General features: G+C 38.0%; 1 protein-coding gene across 1 annotated transcript; it reads right to left on the bottom strand.

The window, feature by feature from the left end:
• Positions 1–430: 430 nt before the first annotated feature.
• mmp2 (matrix metallopeptidase 2) lies at positions 431–14,188 on the bottom strand. The gene is made up of 13 exons (XM_086264727.1): positions 13,847–14,188; positions 13,418–13,644; positions 12,480–12,628; positions 11,696–11,824; positions 10,747–10,920; positions 9,827–10,000; positions 8,838–9,011; positions 8,539–8,694; positions 8,292–8,418; positions 4,777–4,910; positions 4,018–4,177; positions 2,965–3,074; positions 431–1,522 (listed from the first exon to the last, which is right to left on the bottom strand). The coding sequence occupies exons 1-13, from the start codon at positions 13,997–13,999 to the stop codon at positions 1,419–1,421; spliced, it is 1,971 nt and encodes a 656-aa protein (XP_086120853.1). The 5' UTR covers positions 14,000–14,188; the 3' UTR covers positions 431–1,418.
• Positions 14,189–16,339: the final 2,151 nt, after the last annotated feature.

The following is a 16,339-nucleotide window of genomic DNA, read 5'->3' as shown; positions in this document are numbered from 1 at the left end:
TAAATGCTAAAGAAAGTTAGGACGATCGCGGTGTCACGAGCAAATAACTGATTTTATGCAAAGGCTACACATTTATCATAAATGTCCACAAGATGGCACAGTTTCATAACAAATTATAGTCTTTGCAGGGGTTTAGATAAAGTCCGTTTGCTCTATTCAATGAATTTTATATCTGATTATTTTAAAGTTAGCCCGCTTGTTACTTATAGAACCTTAAAATTTAAAGAAGTGCCAGCATTACTATATATCATAAAGATGAACTCTATGACAAAGCAACACTGGTGTAAGTTCATAACACAAGCATTATAGATCTACTTTTACCACTAATGTGTTGCAAGAGTATGTATACAGTGCACTAAGGTATATGATCTCCCACTTTTTTTTGGTACCTAGCGGATAAGGATCACATATCATGGCTAATCATTCACAATTTTGTAGATTTATTATATTGACCATCTTTATTGATGACAGTGCAAAAAGCATAAACAAACCATCACAAGGAAAAAACATGTAAAAAAAGATAATTAAGCAATACTACTGCGGTACTCTTGTCATGGTTCCATTATGCATGAAACCTATACAGCCTCTAGAGGCAACCTGTGCCATTAATCTTTCTGTACCATTAGTGTAGGGAAATGTAACATGGAGTTGACACGGAAATAATTTGGTCTTCCTATTGTGCCACTCCCTTGTATAGTCCTAAACAAAGTGCTAATCAAATGAAGGATAATGTGTCTGGGAATACTACTTTTATACATCCAGAGGATACTAAGTAGTCCGATCAGACATAGTTATACAGAATATAATGTATATATATGACTATATGCAAAAAGCGATCTCTAAAAGCACCATTTTCGGTCACATTGTGCAAATTCATTCTTTCAAATGTAGCGCACAACAATGAAAAACGTAATTAAACAGATACAATTATTAAACTGCACTTATTACACTGAAATAATTCTAAGCCAACATGATTTCCTCTTATGGTGTTAAAGAAATCAAATTTGTATAAAAAGGCAATATTGACCAGCACAGTATAGCACTGCATTTTAAAGCAGTGTGGACATACCTGATGTCTGACTTGGGAAAAAAAAATCTATAAAATAATAAAAGATGGGGTGCATATTGTAATAAATCTGCATAACAGCATAACAAATAAAATGTCAAAGTCACACAGAAATGTAGCAAATATCCAGTTGCATATGTTCAGCCTACGAAGAAGGTTCAGGGGTGGCGTTCTACAAATCTGGAGACCGGTTATACAGGCTGCAGGAAAGCGTGCAGAGTTGCCATGATAGAAAAATTACAACAGTTTTCACTGCAGCGACCTTAAGTTGTGTTCAATACTACAATAATGTCCTCATGAGGCTCAAGAGGTCACCATTACACAAGTTAGTTGTGAGACATTTTGGAAATGTTCAACATCCGAGCCAGTCCTTTGTGATTTCACCCAACTTCACGATCTTCAAGCTGCTGTCTTCTAGTTTGAAATAGTGGTTGCCTTTGAAGAAGTAGCTGTAGTCTGTGAAAGACAAGCAGAATACACATTGTGTTTAAAACATTTACTAAGCTGAGAATTTTCTTTATTAAATTTGCTCGAGTCAAACAAACTACCACGCAATAACAGTGAAATAAACAAGCTTCTGTACAAGCGTACAAGAATTAAAATACCCAATCAGAAGCCAAAGTCAAGCCTCGCGTTCTCTGAATTATGCTAAGGAGGAGGTACACAGAGGCGCCTCTGTAGAGGGTGAAAGACCTTCTTTATATAAATATGTTTGTTTACGGTGTGGGGAAGGGGCTATGTGACACTTACAGCACTGTCTGTATGTTAGGAGAGAAGCAATGAAAAAGTCCCTGGTTGCTTGCCATAGGCAAAAATTTGCTAACCACCTCTGACCTCAAGTATACATGGCTGACAGTGAGAATCTCAAAAGATATTTACTGGTGGTCTCACATTAAAAATTCACCATTTACTTCTTACAGTGGCTGCAATGCACTTTGCACCAGCAGTAAAAGTAAGTGTCAACTAACCTGTGATATTCACTCACAAAAAATGCAACAATTCTGTCATTATAAAACCACTGATCACTCCCTGACTTCAGAAATACTCCTTATGGTCTATTTGCCTTCCTGACATTCTTTGTGTAGCCAACTCCTCTAAACACTTTTTTTTTTTTGCCTAGAAGGCATCACTGTTTGCTCAATTCTGGTATATGAGGAGTTTTACTGACAAAGGCAGAGTGCCAGACTCACTGATAGAGCTGACTGGATTTTCCTGCAATTTTACCAGAAGGAATGCTGCTGTGCAGACAGTAATCACACACACATAAAAACACTAGTGTCGTTATCAGAGCATAGCAACAGTTGTGTGGCATATTCTTGGCATATTGGAGCCATGGCTCTAGAAGCGGTAGAGTCAGGAAGTTTCCCATTTGCTCAGGACTCCAATATTTCAACAGCTATTGAAGGCTTTCTATATTATCTGGTACAAACATTCACAATTCCCAGAAAATAAGACCTTTTGGGGAACCTGTGACTTTTCCTACCATAGTGAGGTTGATTCATATTTTCCAGTCAAATGTCTTGACATTCCTTTGGCATGGGCTGCCATGAAATGTGGCGGAATCAAACTTCTCCTGCTTAGTTTGAGCTGTTCTTTTTGTTTAGTACTAATTAAAATATGACAGTGTTCTAAAATGATATACCTATGAAACCTTATACTCATATATTGTTTTCAGTGGAAAGAACTACAATGCTCTGTAACTAACAAAGTTGCAGGTGTAGCTTTTTATCCTTTTCCCTAAATACTGCCATATCTTGAAAACTTGAAATCACTTTTTCTTGGAAAATAGAGTACAGCAATGGCACAATGGTGTGAATCGTGCAACAAATTCATTCACATACTAATAACTGTTCCTGCCATATTTTGGTCAAATTTACTTGTTAAAAGTATTATTTTACCAATGCCATTAAGACTGAAGGCAGAGTCAATGCCATCTGGGATACCATTCCAGGAATCCGCAATAAGTTTTGGGAAGCCAGAGTCCATTGTCTTGCTGGTCTCATCATATCTGTAAACACACAACAATGAAATCACATCTGAGGTTTTACATATGACATGTATTACATTAATAGCATTAATTTAGCACCGAACAACTCTATGCTGTGCCAAAAATATGTAGTGTATTGACATTTTTGTCAGAGGATGCCTTCAGAGCTTTAGTAGCTAATCTGACCATCAGTTTCATAAACTGTTGTTCCTTTCTTGCATCATTTAGAGAAGAGAATAAAAGTAAAAGAAGTAGAGTAACAATCCAGACTGTTAACTAGGTCGCTCCCATACCCAAAGAATTTAAAAAATGTTTTTTTTATAATGCACAGTCCTTTTATCAAAGTACAGTTGCTGCTTTGCTTTGCTCTCTGTTTTAGCCTGTTAAAAATTGGGTGTGTGCACATCAGCCAGATAATGACTAATATCATTGCTATTTAATAACATAGGACGTTAGTTAGGGCAAACTGTTCTGGCTGCATTGTTATTATGATTTACTCTCAGTTACTCAAGGTTTGTGGCTGTAAATGCACTAAAAAGTCGATTTACAATTGGACAGGGACTGTGGACATGGCCAGCATGCTGTACCTGTTTGTTTAGGCCAAAGAGCCTGCAGACCAGTGCAATATGCACAATAGAAGTGAGATAGCCATGATTTCACTTTTTTTTTTTTTAAAGACCCTCTGTTGTTGAATGACATTCGTTGGTTTGCATCTGATAAAGTGCATCAGAAACACATATGATGGCACTTTCCCAGATAAAACAAAGACTACGGCTTCATATGTGCAAAAACTACAAGCTGTTGAGTTACTGTACCGTTTAGGTCACACCAAACACTAACTCAGTTCAGATATAGCACACAACTGCAACAGTTTATGACCTCAATTGCAAGAGCTAGGTCAAGTCACACAGGGCTTTTAATTACATTAAATGCAAATCTTTGCACAAACTTTAACTCTCCTTACCTCCAGAATTTGTCTCCAGCAAAGAAGTAAGTCTTCCTGTTCTTCCTAAAGTTGAAGGCAGCATCGATTTGCTGCAGGTCAGTGGGGAGGCCAAGGCTGGACAACCTTTTCGGGTAGCCTGTCTCCAACTGATCAGCTCTATAAATCCAAATTTCATTGCCTGGGAGAGAAGAGTAAGATAAAAAGAGAACTCACTTTTAGGATACATACAATATGTTATTCTAATGAAAATCACTAAACTTTTAAATCAACATTTAATCATTTATTCTTGTGTTGTCCTCGGGATTCCCATATACTTGTTTGCCATTCACCTAGGGGTCAATTTTGACCCGAGGACAACACAAGGGTTAACTCTATGAACCAATTTTGCAGTGAGATAATAAGTCGAACATTTACCAAACCATCTTAATGTCTTTAGAGTTGATGGATATATCATGTAAGTCTCATCAGTATTCAGGAAAGTTGTCATATTTGTAAAATGCTGTGAATATTTCATAAACCACTAATAAGTATGCTGGAAGAGTCCACACTGCACTTAAGAGTGTTTGGCCTACATTCTGGTGCCTCCTAAAGTTTCAGGTAATAGAAATGGCATTAGGGGAAATGCATCCAAGTGGTAAAATGGGGAAGACACATCTTCATTACTCATTAAAAGTAATGCATCTGTTTCCTTCATCACCTTATAAGTGCGGGGTTATGTCAATATTAAAACAGATCTAAATGTGAATTTTTCAAAGTCTCTTGCTTTCCTCAGAATACCTGCAAAGAAGACTGTTTTTTCCTCTGGATTTTCATAGGCAGCATCTATCTTGGCGGGCAGGTCAGGCCAGTAGGTGGCCACTAGCATTGGCCCATTGGGTTTGCTTCTAAAGTTGACTGACCTGAACAGGAACCTGCAGAGAGAGTGGGTGGATGAGCAATCATGAGTTAGACAGGCTAGGGAAGAAATAAGAGTGAAGAAGTAAGAGTGAAAGGACCAGAGGGGGCTGATGAGGAGGTGGGGAGAGAAAGAGAGAGAAAAAGCATGTGTGTCTGTGTGTATAAGAGATCGGGGTTTTAGTGCAAGTGCTTCGCTGGCCGAGCCAGCCACAATGGTCTGATTCATGAGCATCTGGTTCTCGTTAGGACTAAGGCTGCAGACGCCAGCGGAACAAGACCCATCTTGCCCGGATTTCCAATACACAGCTGCGCAACAATAGCAGCTTACCATACTCTTTTCCACTGACCTATTTTTTAGACAGACAAAGATTTGCCAAAAACAAAGATCAGTTGTCATAATGATAAAGTGAAGATGAGAATAAAACTTTACAAACAAGCATAAATAGAAGTGTGCATACATAACACTTGCCCAAAGTTACATTTGTCAGGATGAAAGATGAGACATATTCCAGTCTGAACCAACCATCTACGAATGTCATTATTTTATTTGTGTTCTTGCAGATCAGTTTGCTGTTCGTGCACTAACAATATCCAGAGGGTTTTCAGTCTGTAGCAGAGCTTTAATTTTATCCTTTCCTCCCTCTCTTTTCTTCCAGTATGCACTCAATAAAAGGAAAAACAAGATCTGCCTAGGGGTGGTAAGGGGAATACGTGTACAGAAAATATTCAAGTGATTTTTCTAAAGCACTCCTGTTGTTTTAGATCTCTGAGTCTGTTTTATTCTTTTTTTATTTACCTGTATTTTCATACAGGTAATTACTAATAACCCGAACATCTGAAGTAGATAATCCATTGATCTTGGATTTGTTCTTAACAAAGTCCTGTTTGAACTGTGTAAAAATACAGGTTGATGATTATGACAATGCAACTGAGCTTTGTGAGAAATATAAGTTTTTAACACATTGATTTAAATGGCTCAATGTACTGACCCACATTATAAGTTTGCCTAAAATGCATTGTGGAAAAGGCACTAAAATTGTATAACAGAGCAAAAACAAAAAAGAAGATAGAAAGAATTTCACAACTGAAGAAAGAGTAACAATAGTATCTGTCAGGGAAGCTGGAAAAGGTACACCAAAGTATTTCTTTGAGAGTTATGATGGTAAAACAAAAAGTTTGGTTTGTGGGGTTTAACGCTACATCCTCTCAGACATGGATTGTGGTGTACATAAAAAAGGAAAACATTCGACATTCACAAACCAGAAGAAAAAGAATAAAGTAGATGGAGAACAGATCTTTATCATTTTTGAGTCTAAATATGTTTAAAGTGCACCAAAAAAGTCAGAAAATAATGAAACATTCAAAAGCAAAGTTCAGTCACAGGTATTTGGCAGTGTTTGTGAGGCCTATTGTATTTTTATACTGTCATTATCTTTAACTACTACCATTCAACAAAAGTGCTTCTATAAAACAGCAGTCTTTCTTAACAGTTTTTCACCAGCCTCTGCACAACAGTCACAACAATCTCTACTGGTTTTACGCTTCAGAACAGACCTAACCAGCAGGTTGGCCAAACATTTTCTATAAGTCAGACTTTCTAAGTACCTTCTCCTTAAGCCTTGAGACAGACAGACCCACTTATATGCTGAGCTCAGGGAGTGCTGCAAGTATTACTCATTGCATCACGTTAAGATTTGTCTCACAACATAAATATGCTGAGCTAACAGAATGAGAGATTCCACTTTTACAGTGGGAGAGTCAAGTGAGCTTAGCCCCAGAGCCCAGAGGGTACAGCTCTTTCTGTAAAGCTATAAAACTTAGCATGTACCAGAACTCTGCAGCATACAACTCTGACATGCCCTTCAGGCAACTTATGAAGTTGGACCAACAGGCCTGTACTAAAACTTTACCGATCCCAGATTTCAGTGAGATATACTGTTTGTTCACTACAGTAACTTCATAATACTATGTCCTCATTTTCCCACCCTGATCTTCAGAATAACTTTTAAACTTTGCTTGATTAAATTTTCACATAGCAACCTAAAATTCACGTCATATTGAATTAAATGTGTTTGAAAACATCACACAACAGCTTAGATTAGTGCACAATGGTGCTAAAAAATCTGGCAAACAGGAAAATGTCTAAATATGTTACAGCTCAGCTAAATTTCAGTGTAACATATGTATATGGAACTTTTAGCCACCTTAAACTGAACCAGTTTGCTCTGAATACCATCTCTCTGCAAAATGACAGTTTAATCATCTGTTAAATTCCACCCAGGTAGGTGATGCTTAGCACTGCTGTCATCCTATCATTTAGACACAATGTCATTTCTTTTTTAAGATATTATTTTTCCATGGCTTCATTTAAACAACGGTGACCTGAGAGCCGAGGTATGTCGGAAACTTGTTCTTGCCTTTACATTAATGTGACTGTGTGCATTTTCAGACTTCAACAATGCTTAAAGTGAAAATAAAATTTTCACTTTAAAAAAAAATTGTCCCAACAGTTAAATAAGATATATAATGTTTCAGATGGAAGAAAAAGATCATTTCAGCTGACTTGATGACCAACAACTGATCCAAAGTTTCATGGTTCGCTGCACACTCTCTGCTAGAGCCACAGCAAGGTGAAAAATATTGTAACTCAGTGAAAAAAGCCAAGCTAACTGACTCTTGAGCATTTTGCTGATGCATCTACTCTTAGCTGATTTCCAAATGATTGTGACAGGATATGCAGCTCTTAACGTTGAAATTATAGTGTTTGTGTCAACAATGTCAACAGCTAACCCATCATTTGTTTGTCCTAACAGTTCCTTTTTGTAACATGCCACTGGGGTAAGCTCTTTGTAACAAACTTCAGCTGTTGCAATGAAACTGTTGATCTTTCTACGGGAAGTACCCTGACTCACGAAGGCTGTTGACCGAACCACAGGACTTTATGCAACTTCTTTTCTACAGAGTCAGCCAGCAGACACATAGTAAAGCTACATGACTTTGGATTCACTGGCGCCGGTGGAGAAGAGGAGTGTAGACTGTTTATGAATGATGACTACTTTGGTTGTCACTGCGTGAGTAGAGGGATAGCTTGTTTTCAACTCTTACTAATTGTCATATCACAAAACAACAATATGCTCACAATCTTCAAGTGGCACAAGACTGTAAAAAGAGAAACCACAGACGCACAGATCACAGACAGGAAATTTAACAGGACTTTGGCAGTGCTTTCAGTGTTCACAAACTCAGCCTTTACATCACATTTAAGACTCAAAAGAGCAACTGGGAACATTACAGCTTGCATATCTAGAACACTTTGCCTGGGCTTCAGACTTTTCTTACATTGAAGTCTTTTTTTTTTTTTAAAGATACATCAAGTTGCTAACTGAGATGATTACCTGTCTTTGAAGAAGAATGTTTCTCCTCTGATCTGTGCTACAGCATCAAAGATCACTGGCTCATTACAGATATCCATTGGAGTGACAGGACCCTGGGTTGGAGGCAAAGGCTTGTCTGTTGGCACACCTGTTGTCAGATTTACCACAGTATTTATTATTTAAAGGGGTCTGCAAATTATCCACTGACAACACAATCATTTTCCCAGGCACTTATTGGTATTAGACTCTATGTGGCATTTTCTCTCACCATACAACTCCTGGATGCCTTTGATGTCATCATTGGAGAGCCTGAAGTCTTTAGTAAAAGTGTAAACAGGGGCCATCAGTGCACCGGGGTCCTGAGAGTGCTCCAAACCAAGAGCATGACCAAATTCATGGGCTGCTACCAGGAAAAGGCTGTAGCCTAGAAACAAGTTAGTTTAAACAAATATCTATTATCTTTCCACAGTAAAAAAAAGAAAAAAAAGAAAAAGATAGATTCAGTGTCTTCCAATCCACTGGCTCTTGGGAAAAATATCCCCAAATACCACTGGCAAATTCTTTTACCTTGATCAGGACAGAAACCCCATTTGCGGTCATCATCGTAACTCTTGGTGGTAGCGCACCACATTTTGCCATCGCTGCGTCCAGAGGTGGTGCAAGATTCATAAGTGTCTCCCAGGAAGGTGAAAGGGAAGGCACAGGGGCTTCCATCTGCATTACCTCCCACTGTTGACATTGCTGGTAACAGCAACAAAATGCAAAACAGTAAATGCAAAATAAGCACTGAATTCAGTTGCTTAATTATCTTATAAATTCACTATGCAAAGTGATTTTTTTTTCTTTCTGGAAAAGTTTGGGTTATTATGAAATGAGTGCAGATGATGTTCAGAAATAGCACGATGAAAGCAGCTGGCACAACACACACGACATCAATAACTAATCCATTAGGCACACAACCAAAATGCACCCATCCAAATTGATTTTCTTTCAAAGAGAGATCATTTTCAGTCTGGCAAGAGTGGTTTTGTGTTAAAAGAAAGAAAGAAAGAAAGAAAGAAAGAAAGAAAGAAAGAAAGAAAGAGTAAAACAAAAAAACAGTATAATTTCTTATTCGGTACAAGTTCTCACACAGGACTCTACAGCAAAGCTTCATCCCTAATCAAATAAAATCAGATGAAAGCACCAACGGTAGTACCTCTCCCTGTATGCCTTTCTCCCTACCCCAGTACCTCAACCCTAAAACAAGCCCCACTGACAGAATGGAAAATAGGCCCTGCTACTGCACATTAAAATACTTTTATAGCTATTCAGCCCACCACGAGCATAACCAAAAACCGCAGCTGCAGAATTCCTGTAGCCCAACATATGGCAAGGCACTATGCACTGCTCATCAAAAAAAGCACCGCTAGTGAAATATTTATTTATTTAAGTGTTATTGCATAATGAAGGCCGTGACCACTATGCACACCTAAGTGGACATCAACTTGATGTGATTATCTTTCATTTTACTATATGTTATGTGAATAAGAGACAACACATGACACACCACTTACCAGTTTCAGGACAAAAGCCATACGTTTTGTCGCGGTCATAATCCTCAGTAGTGGCACACCAGCGGTAACCATCATCTCTGCCCTGAGTGGTGCATCCATCATACTTTTCCCCCTGAAAGTTGAAGGGGAATTTACATGGAGCCCCTTCTGCATTTCCACCCAGGGTGAAAAGTACTGCAAATCACAAACCAAATGAAGTTACAGATGGCCTAATAAATTTAAAAACAGTATTTGTTTTTACATTCTTCTAACTAAAATAAGAAATTCAATTGTAATACAAAACCCTTGATCACTAAGTAGTGATATAACACAAGGGAACACAATAAACTTGAATTAACAAAATAGGTACATTGGAACTGTTTGGTTTTTTTTTTACTTCAAAACTAAAGTTTAACAAAATAGAAAACTCCAGTGCAAACAGGCCTTACTCGTGTTTTTATCACATAAAATGACTTTGAACATGTGTATTTTGGCAGTTAGTTGTAATAGCATCTGATCATGTTAGTACCATGGACAGCAACATAACAGAGATAAACAAAATGTTTGACAAAGCCTCATGTTGTAAAGTGGGGCAGTAACTTGGAGAAGAAATGTTCCATAATTCACTCCAAATAAAACAAATTTAAAGAAAAAAAAAAGCATTTTCCTGGCCAACCTACTTTCTTCATGTTCAAAAACAACAGAACAGCTTTGAGTATAGCTATGATGTGATATTAAGTATTGCTTTACCAGTACTGAAAGACTAATTAAATGTTTTGTCTGGTTCAATAAGATCCAAGTAGGGCACATCACGCCTAAGGTCATGTGGGGCCACAAAAATCACAAGTTTCAAAAGCAAAATGTCCAAACAGACATCACAGCTGCATGTCAAACATATAGTATATGCTTTAACAAAAAAGGGACCCACTGGGTAAGCTTACATTCATGAGGGCAGAAGCCATATTTGCCATCTTCATCAAAGTTGTAAGTGGTGGAACACCATAGGAAACCGTCATCACGACCCTGAGCTGTGCAGCTGTTGTACTCAGTGCCCATGAACAGGAAAGGGAATTTACAAAACTCGCCATCAGCATTGCCAAATTTCACCTTCACCACTGTAAAACAAAGAATGCATACATAGAAAGGAGTGAAGATATATGAATATTTGCTCTATGGTGTTTGATTTCATATGATGGTTTCTCAATTCACTATAAAACTTTGTAGCATTAGTTTCACACATGTTTAGAAGGTAACTTTTGTTACAATAATAGCAAGCAAGCTAACATAACATAGCAAGCTTCAACTTCCTGGAAGTTAAAGCAAATATTGTTGTCTAGAATTTGGAAAGCAGTTTCAAAGTAGGCTTTGAAAAATGTCCAACCAAACTGTATAATGCAGGGTACAAATGATTTGTATGTAACAGTATGAACAACAAACACATATTGAGAAAATAAAAATTCATCCAAGAGATCCTCATCTGTTCATCTGTTTAAGACTAGCACCAAGAGAAATGGAAAATAGGTTTATAGATTATTTCCACACAAATTAAATATCCAGACATAAGGATGTTAAAAAGGGGAAGTACTTGGGAGTAAAACTATCTGGGTCAATGGATGCGAATACAAATGTGTGCAATAGAGATTTTTTTTTTTAAATTTAGCTTCCAGATGGCTGTAGTTTGATATGATGTCAGGTGCCAGAAAAAGATGCTTGGAAAATAGCATCTGAAAGTTATATTAGTTTCTACAATTTCAAATTCTCACCTGACAAAGTTTTAAATTAACTTTACATAACAGTCTAAGCAAAAAAATGAAGAACTAAATAAATTTAAGAAATCATCACTGGTGGTTTTGCTGCATGCACTTTTTGTAACTAGCATTCTTGCATTACCTTGCCCCTCTCCAAGTGTCCACTGCTCATCATCATCAAAGTGAGAGTCTCCACCAATTCCTGGGCCTGGAGCAAAGGCATGAGCCAGGAGGCCATCCTTGCCATCAAAGGGGTAACCATCTCCATGCTCTATTGATGACATCATTAACCAATCAAAACATGTATACTGACTGCTTAAGACATGATGTGACATTTGTCCATGTATTCAAAGATTTCTGTTTCTGAAACAACAATTCCATGTCTTCTTCAGCGGCCGATTTTCAGTTGCGTTTCCCTATAATTACTAGATTCTTTCTGAATATAGTCAGCTGTGACCAGACAGAATGCGGGTAAATATCAAGTGGTTATTTTAGCTGGAATGTTTGGAATGAACTGGGTTAATACCATAATCCCCACTGTCTTTAAAGAATTCCTAAAATACAGGATGGCGGGATGTAGAGTCACTTTGAAAAGAATGTTACTTTAAAAAGATGTATGTTTTTGCTCCTTCAGCATTAGTCTAGAACTCGGTGAGCTTCTGTTTAAATATTGACTTGTGCTAATTATTATAGGAACATTCTTAGAATTTTATCCTGTGGTACAATCTCTTTATTCTATTACAAAGATGTGGCAGATCCAATAAAAGGAGGATTTTGAGGGCTTACAATTGTATTATTATAAAACAAACTGATACATTTCTTTATTAATTGTGATTCTCGTAAACCCACCTGAGTACAGATGTACAATAGTTTTCAAATAACAAATGGAATATCTATATAGTGTGATGTTTATACACATAGTATACCATTGCGGCCAAAATTAATCATGATGTCAGCTTCTCCATCCATGATGCGAGTAAAAGTGAGTGGCGTGACATCACTCCATACTTTGAAGGCCCTGAAGAAAGCATCATTTATGACTTCTTCATCCAGATCGGGAGTGTAACCCAGGATTCTACAAATTGAGTAGAACAAAAAAACAAGCATGACTTGAATTGTCCAATCAGGACAATCTGTGAGTGTTGCAAATTCTCCTTTCATTACTAAAGATCATGGAAAATAAAGAGGCCAATATGAGTAATCTGTAAAAGCACCTCCTGAAACAATGTTCAGCCGCAAACCCATTTGTATGCCTGTCTACACAGTCCTTTTCCTGAAAACAGTCTAAGATCTCATAGTTGTTATTGTCTTTGGCTTCCAGTCTTTCTTATAAACACACAGACAGAGAGGCTGGAATGATCAGAACATGCAAAACCGCTGATATAAATAAACTACATCCACATCATAGTAAACCTCAAACAGAATGAAAACAAAGGACCTGACACATACTGTGTAGGAATGCTGGTGTTAGCGAGACATAAAGATGCAAGCACTTCAAGACTGTGTGGATGGGGGTAGTGTGGAATGGAGGCTGTGGAGAGGGTGGGGTCGGTTTATAGAGGGTTAGACAGGGGCAAATATGTCTCAGTACAACAACTTTGATTTATGGGCAATTGTTAAAGCAACAGATTTTTAAAATAGTGCTGTGCAGTAAACGGTTTCCTAAAGTGCAGCATGCCAAGTAACTCAAAAACTATTAGATCACACCCAGTGGTAATGCCATAACCATTTTGCAGGCAAAGCTGATTAAAACCTCCGCAATTGTTTGAGAACTAATTTGGAGTCACAGTGGATTGGCACTCACTCCCATTATAGCATAATCCATAGCCTCTCTAATCATGTGTGTTATTGTTAATTCTCTGACCTGTAGGTGACGTCCTTGTTCTGCCATTTGGGTTTTCTGTGGAAGAAGTTATAATTGGCCACATCTGGGACACCGCAGCGGGGTTTTTTCATGATCTCTACAGTTTTGGCATCAATCTCTCCAGTTTCTTGCAGAGAAAAAAACTTTTGCATTTTCTTCAGGGTATCCTTGAGCACCATAAGATTACATCTGTCTTGTGGGCATCCATAAAACTTGTTTAGATAATGCTAAAGTTTGGATAAAAACATAAAATAATAGGTTAGCGTTCTTATGGTATCTTTATATAAAATTAGAGCAATAAGAAATAAATAATGTGAAAACTACTCCTGTTCATTTCTGGTACTCCAGGGGTAAAAACAGTTCATTGCTGCCTGACCTACTTAGACATATCCTGAGGAAGGAAGAAAAAAAAAAAAGACAGAAACTTACCAAAGCAACTTCTTTGTCTGTTCTGGGGGTATCGTCTCCAGGAAACCTGATAATAGGAGAAGGACGAGCATTTACTGTTTGGAACACGATGAACTGAAGCAAAAACAATTTGAGAAGACTCCGACGACAACTGAATATCGTCGGAAAGCCCATTTTCTCTGGTTAACAGTATATCTTGTGCGGTAAGTGCCGTTCGCAGTCCTTGCAGCCCGTCAGCTTGTGTTGCTTCTGCTCCTCAGCAGGATTTTTTTTTCTCCTTAACGGGACATCCTGCACCTCGGGTCTGCGAACTTTCTTAGTTCTGCTTGCACATGCACTTTTCCCCCGACGCCTTCTGCGCAGTCTCCAGGTTGGGAAAGAAATGGGGACGAACCAGCAAATCAAATGCTGAATGATTCACCGACTACAGTTCTTAGTCACTCGCTTTTACCAGAAAACGTCTACAAACAAATAAAAATGTTCTTTTTTTTAATTGTTTCTTTTATCTTTTTTTTTTAAAGAGTAGGATAATCATCTAGAGGCGAAATTAACCAATTTTGGGCCAAGCTGACCAATTAAACCAATGAAGACCTGCTTTTTAAGTGTGCATTTCTTAAATTAATATGTGCAGATTCCAAGATAAACTATAACCTGCATGCCAAGAGGTTTCAGCATGTTGTTTGACTTTTTTGTTTGTTTGGGAATGATCTTCATGATTTTTCTTTCCAGACTTAAAATCACCTATTTGTTTACTAAAGTTCTGCCAACCAATTCAGCCAATAACCTTATAACTGGTAGAAGTGGGCGACTTTTTTGGTACTTTTTTTGCACTGTTCACTGCTGTCTGAGAGCATCACCACGCCTCCCTTCTAACTTTCTGACTTCCAGCGACCGATTTTCTATCCCTATTCATGAATTTCTAAATAATCATTCGCGATGCGGTGGGTAGGGGGAGAGGGAGGAAATCATTATACTGGATTAATTTGGAATTCATTGACGCAAAGCTGCTGAGCGTCACCACACAATATATTACCTTGCCAGGAGAGAAAAACAGCGACACCCAGTTGCAGAAAGGCCAGAAGTTATTCAAAGTGGTAGATTGACATCTACTGGTAGGATGCGAAACTGGTCTCAATATTTGGAAGCTAGAAAGAGCCAAGTGAACCATATGTATTGTACCCATGAAAACTAATAAGGGTGAGAGTGTGTGTGTGTGCCGGGGGGAGATTTGCTAATGCTGACTTATCCCAGTATACATGTTATAGAAAATAAATACACGGTAAAAAAAAACAAAAAAAACAAAAACAAAACAATAAATAAATACACTGCTGCTTACCATGAGTGGACTTCAAACCTCATGAGACATTTTACTTAACGACAGCAATCTGCAGATAAAACATGTATATAATACCAGGCCTTGTGTATATATACATCAGTGTAACTTTGTGCTGAAATAAATCTGGGTAAATTCCCAGATGATTAAACATTATACTGTTTTGCTGGTAATACCTGAAATTTTATTGGGAGGATTATATTGGTTGGGTCTAATTATTGGGGGGGTCATAACCTCCCTAAACCCCCTGGAAATCACGCGCCTGGATAAATAAAGGTTTACAAAATATTTCTTGTGCAGTGGAAAATGTATCCTTTACAATGTTTCTTATGTAGTTTGGTGTATAACACTTTGCTTCCCAAAGCCAACAGTTATAGACTATAATGTACACTAAGTGAACTAACCTACTTTAACTATTGAATAGTAACAGTGGTGATTGGTGCCCTCTAGTGGTTCACATATAACAAGTACCTGGTCTGTTTTGTGGCCCTTGGAGCCAGTGTTCTTTCCTGATTTGTAATCTACAGCACAGATTTAGGATTTACTCTAACTCTCTTTGACATCTCTTTGTTTCCGCTCTCATACTGGATTACTCTGAACAGCATATGAGAGCAGACTCTTTAATAGAGAGAGCTGAAGGACTTTTTTTGCAAAGAGATCTGACAGATGGATGGCTCACAAACAGGATTTTGTGGTATATCTAGCAAAGCAATTTCCCTTCCCTTTAGCCAGAGTACAGTTAATTTTTCATAGCCAGGGCTGCTGTTGGTGGTTGCAGAGTGAATTTAACATCCATTTGCCAACAATATCCAGGACCTGTCACTTTGGAGCATGAGCTTTATTTCATGCACTGATACATGCTGCCATCTCCTCTAACTGACACACTGGCAGTGATCTCTCGCAGAGCCGGGGAACAGAATGGCTACCTATTAAATGTACATGGGCCTGCCTCTCCAAATAGAAAATGCTGGTATGTGAAAAGTTGAGCCACAGCTACAGTAATTGAATGCCTTTGTGCATATGAATGCAATTTTGTCGGCAAAAGTGGCATAAAGAGATGGAGATGATAAGGTTTGATTTGCATGTAAATTGTTTTTCTCTCTCCCTCATTCTCTGCTGGATGCTTAAGCCTTTTCTAGATTTAAGCACCGCATATGTGTGTTTTGATGAAATGGAGTTGT

The sequence above is a fragment of the Aulonocara sp. 'chitande type north' Nkhata Bay genome, linkage group LG1 (assembly GCF_057382095.1).
Source record: "Aulonocara sp. 'chitande type north' Nkhata Bay isolate Kocher_YH1m ecotype deep benthic linkage group LG1, A_spYH_male_GT1.1, whole genome shotgun sequence".
In the NCBI taxonomy this organism is placed as follows: Eukaryota; Metazoa; Chordata; class Actinopteri; order Cichliformes; family Cichlidae; genus Aulonocara; species Aulonocara sp. 'chitande type north' Nkhata Bay.
This window is presented reverse-complemented; position numbering and strand designations above follow the sequence as displayed.